At 44.7% G+C, this 5,289-nt stretch overlaps 1 protein-coding gene across 1 annotated transcript in view; it reads left to right on the plus strand.

The window, feature by feature from the left end:
• PTGS1 (prostaglandin-endoperoxide synthase 1) overlaps window positions 1-5,289 on the plus strand; it is a 46,667-nt gene that overhangs the window by 28,874 nt on the left and 12,504 nt on the right. The window contains exon 6 of the mRNA XM_018576971.1: window positions 1,816-1,997. Coding sequence (XP_018432473.1) covers window positions 1,816-1,997 — 182 coding nt within the window. The remainder of the gene's footprint in view (window positions 1-1,815; window positions 1,998-5,289) is intronic.

Raw genomic sequence — 5,289 nt, forward strand, 5'->3', positions numbered from 1 at the left:
GAATCAGTCCCCTCCCATTCAGGAATCAGTCCCCTCCCATTCAGGAATCCGTTCCCTCCTATTCGGGAATCAGTCCCCTCCCATTCCGGAATCAGTCCCCTCCCATTCTGGAATCTGTCCCCTCCTATTCGGGAATCAGTCCCCTCCCATTCAAGAATCAGTCCCCTCTCATTCAAGACTCAGTCCCCTCCCATTCAGGAATCAGTCCCCTCTCATTCAAGACTCAGTCCCCTCCCATTCAGGAATCAGTCCCCTCCTATTCGCGAATCAGACCCTCCCATTCAGTAAAGAGACCCTCCCATTCATGGATCGCTTTGCAAATGACATGTTGGAACAAACAGCTATATCTTCAGAACAGAAACAAGTAGCAATCTGCAACAAAGTCTGTTAAAATCCTCACAATACCATTGACCACCCAGAGGGGATTGATTGTATTTTCAACAGAAGTGGAGCTGCTCTTTAAGTTTGTCAGCTAAATACATCCCAGGTACATGAAAACAAAAGTTATGCAAAGACTTACAGCTGGTTGTCTTTAGAAATCAGCCGCAGCCCGAGTAGAAAAGCCCGTCCCCCGCCAGCATGCTGCAGAGAAGGACCCTTGCTCTCTGTGCGGACAAGCCGTGTTATCTCTGCAAAGGTTCAATATGCCCCCTTGCTCTCCAATTAACAAACAGCATGAGTGGGCGGGGGCATGTTAGACCTCCTGTATGAATAAAGCCTGCAGACTGTGGTTGCAGGCTTCATTTATTAATATGTTAACACTATCATTACTGTTAACATAACGTGGTAACAGCAACATAACAATGACACTTCCTGCTGCCCAAAGAGCTACCGGTCTTGTGCAATCAGCGGTCTCACCAAGGCTACGGTATGTGCAGTGTCACCAGGGCTACGTACGGTCTCAACAGGGCTGTGCAGTCTCACCAGGGCTGTGCAGTCTCAGCAGGGCTATGTGCAGTCTCAGCAGGGCTACGTACGATCTCAACAGGGCTGTGCAGTCTCAACAGGGCTATGTGCGGTCCCAACAGGGCTATGTGCGGTCCCAACAGGGCTACGTGCGGTCTCACCAGGGCTACGTGCGGTCTCACCAGGGCTACGTGCAGTCTCACCAGGGCTATGTGCAGTCTCACAAGGGCTGCGTGTGGTCTCACCAGGGCTGTGCAGTCTCACCAGGGCTGTGTGCGGTCTCACCAGGGCTACGTGCGGTCTCACCAGGGCTACGTGCTGTCTCACCAGGGCTACGTGCTGTCTCACCAGGGCTACGTGCGGTCTCACCAGGGCTACGTGCGATCTCACCAGGGCTATGTGTGGTCTCAACAGGGCTGTGCGGTCTCAACAGGCCTGTGTGGTCTCACCAGGCCTGTGTGGTCTCACCAGGGCTATGTGTGGTCTCACCAGGGCTATGTGTGGTCTCACCAGGACTATGTGCGTTCTCAACAGTGCTACGTGCGGTCTCACCAGGGCTATGTGTGGTCTCAACAGGGCTGTGCGGTCTCACCAGGACTATGTGCGTTCTCAACAGGGCTACGTGCGGTCTCACCAGGCCTGTGCAGTCTCATCATGGCTGTGTGCGGTCTCCCCAGGGCTGTACGGTCTCTGCAGGACTATGTGCTGATTTGGGAGCTTTAACTCAGCATTGGGTATGTGCCGCCATGCTGTAAATGCTATTAGCGTTGTGCCTACTGGTCAGTATATGTTTTTATGCCCGCAGCTCAGCTTTAATCTATTTAAGTCTTGGCTTTCTGTGGCTTTCTTTCATCTCATACATGAAGACGCACTGCGATCAGGTAATGACTTTGTACTATTTCTCTATAGGAAAGGTACAGCTGCCCAACTCCACGTTACTGGTGGAGACCTTCTTAAAGAGGAAGCGCTTCATCCCGGACCCTCAGAGAACCAACCTCATGTTTGCCTTCTTCGCCCAGCATTTCACCCATCAGTTTTTCAAGACCTTCGGAAGGATGGGGCGAGGGTTCATCAAAGGATTTGGTCACGGGGTAAGCTGCACTTTTTGTTTGTTTTCTCAGCGATATAAAACATTTCTGTCCGGAGCAATCCATCATCTGATAGGAGTCTTGACATCACTTAGCCAGCAGACCTCCCTGTTAGTGCCTCCTTTAAGGTCTGCCGCAGTGAGATCCCCGGCTCCGATGGGGGCGCCTGAGTGGCTGCCAGGTACGGTTTGAAACTTGAAAGTCTGGCATGCAGGTAATTAACTTAACCAGAGCCGGCTTCTAAGACCAAATCTAATCAGTGCTATGGAATTGAAGGCACTCTAAGCATGCGTCTCATTCCTATAGTGTCTCCAGGATATGCTTAGGGTACCCATGGGCATTCGAAGCCTGTCGTCCCATGCCTGCAATTTGTGTTGTATCCTTTTTAGTGATAATTCTATTATTCATAAAGAGCCGAAGGATCCAGCCGTTGCTTTGGCTGATCCTTCGGCTCACTTCAGCTGCCTCTGCCCTTCGGTTCAGTCGGCTGAACCGAAGGGCTGCTGCTGTGGTGTTACTCAGCCCTGATGAAGGTGGAGTTTAACCCCTGAAACGTGTTGGATTTTACTTCTGACTTATTGTCGTGTGCAATAAAGACTTACTGGATTTTTCATTAGATCTGTGAAGGAACACATTTCAGGGGCACTGGGATTTCTGCGCTCACTCAAATTGTTCATATGCGGGCAAGTTTGCAAATAAGCCCATTGCGGGTCAAAGTTCAGAAATAAACGGTGCCAAACCAAAGTTATGTTTATAAACATTGATCAGAGGGGAGAGAGCGAGAGAGAGATACAAAGTAACATTGTTTATAAACATTGATCAGAGGGGGAGATAGAGAGATACAAAGTAACATTGTTTATAAACATTGATCAGAGGGGGAGATAGAGAGATACAAAGTAACATTGTTTATAAACATTGATCAGAGGGGGAGATAGAGAGATACAAAGTAACATTGTTTATAAACATTGATCAGAGGGGGAGATAGAGAGATACAAAGTAACATTGTTTATAAACATTGATCAGAGGGGGAGATAGAGAGATACAAAGTAACATTGTTTATAAACATTGATCAGAGGGGGAGATAGAGAGATACAAAGTAACATTGTTTATAAACATTGATCAGAGGGGGAGATAGAGAGATACAAAGTAACATTGTTTATAAACATTGATCAGAGGGGGAGATAGAGAGATACAAAGTAACATTGTTTATAAACATTGATCAGAGGGGGAGATAGAGAGATACAAAGTAACATTGTTTATAAACATTGATCAGAGGGGGAGATAGAGAGATACAAAGTAACATTGTTTATAAACATTGATCAGAGGGGGAGATAGAGAGATACAAAGTAACATTGTTTATAAACATTGATCAGAGGGGGAGATAGAGAGATACAAAGTAACATTGTTTATAAACATTGATCAGAGGGGGAGATAGAGAGATACAAAGTAACATTGTTTATAAACATTGATCAGAGGGGGAGATAGAGAGATACAAAGTAACATTGTTTATAAACATTGATCAGAGGGGGAGATAGAGAGATACAAAGTAACATTGTTTATAAACATTGATCAGAGGGGGAGATAGAGAGATACAAAGTAACATTGTTTATAAACATTGATCAGAGGGGGAGATAGAGAGATACAAAGTAACATTGTTTATAAACATTGATCAGAGGGGGAGATAGAGAGATACAAAGTAACATTGTTTATAAACATTGATCAGAGGGGGAGATAGAGAGATACAAAGTAACATTGTTTATAAACATTGATCAGAGGGGGAGATAGAGAGATACAAAGTAACATTGTTTATAAACATTGATCAGAGGGGGAGATAGAGAGATACAAAGTAACATTGTTTATAAACATTGATCAGAGGGGGAGATAGAGAGATACAAAGTAACATTGTTTATAAACATTGATCAGAGGGGGAGATAGAGAGATACAAAGTAACATTGTTTATAAACATTGATCAGAGGGGGAGATAGAGAGATACAAAGTAACATTGTTTATAAACATTGATCAGAGGGGGAGATAGAGAGATACAAAGTAACATTGTTTATAAACATTGATCAGAGGGAGATAGAGAGATACAAAGTAACATTGTCTATAAACATTGATCAGAGGGAGATAGAGAGATGAAAAGTAACATTGTTTATAGACATTGATCAGCGGGAGATGGAGAGAATTCACAGCCCTGATTTCACCCCTATTGTTACATTGTATACCTAAAACTTCGTACTAGCATGCATGGGCCCCATTCGCCACCGCTGCTGAGGGCCGGCATGTAACTATCAACAATAGACAGTCGATAAGGGGAAAAGTCAGAAATTCGGTTATTTAGTGTCCTCAGGGAGATTTCACATAATTTCATGTCCCAGGGACTGGTGCAGCCTGGAACATTAGGCAAGGGATGAGTGCCCCGGCGAGGACACAGAGAACACTGAATACCTTACAGGTCCAGCCACTCACCTCTCTATCCAACACTTACAAAAAAAAATCGTTGGCTGGCCTTTTACTCAGAAGTTCATTTAGAAAATCGAGAATTTCACTCTGAAGCAGCAGCAGGAAAGACAAGAGAAGCGACCACAGCTGTGCTTATACTGAGCGCATGCTTTAGCCTCATAAAACATTTCCTGTAAGGGGGATAAAGTCGCCAATAACATCCAAATGTCTCCTCCAGCTCATTCCCGTTACATTTTATTTACCTCGGACCGTATTCATTTCCTCTCGGCTTTAACGCAGTAAATGAAGTTTGCTCCGGATTCCAAAAATCTACATTTGTGCAAATAAAATAATATGAGGGGAATCGCTGTTAAATCTGGATACACTCTGCAAAAGAAATCCGTCATTAGGTTCTAAGTCTCCAGGAAGTCTCCAGGAAGTCTCCAGGAAAGGATAACAGAAGGTTTTGGTTTTGAATGAAACGCAGTTTTATGTAGAAGTTCTCATGTTGCAATTAGAAGTATTTATTTTTGTTTTCCTAGTTGTTACCCAATGACACTCCCCCAAAATCACATTTCATTTTCAGCATCACTGCTAAATAAATAACTCGAAGTGAGTGGTGCGGAAATTCCCGAGGGCGGGCTTATCATCATTTATGGGCGCACTCCTCTGTATACATTTGATTTAAACTACCAATTACCAAGATATATTCATCTGCTCTGTCTGCAATATAAGGGAGTCTTCATTGGCCTATCTCTACACAGGACGTCCCCCCCCTTCAGTCTATCATGAATGCTGCAGCTAGATTAATCCATCTCTGGCTTCCATCCCCCACCCCTCTCTGCCAATCCTT

The sequence above is a fragment of the Nanorana parkeri genome, unplaced genomic scaffold (genome assembly GCF_000935625.1).
Source record: "Nanorana parkeri isolate BGI_ZX_2015 unplaced genomic scaffold, ASM93562v1 scaffold81, whole genome shotgun sequence".
NCBI lineage: Eukaryota > Metazoa > Chordata > Amphibia > Anura > Dicroglossidae > Nanorana > Nanorana parkeri.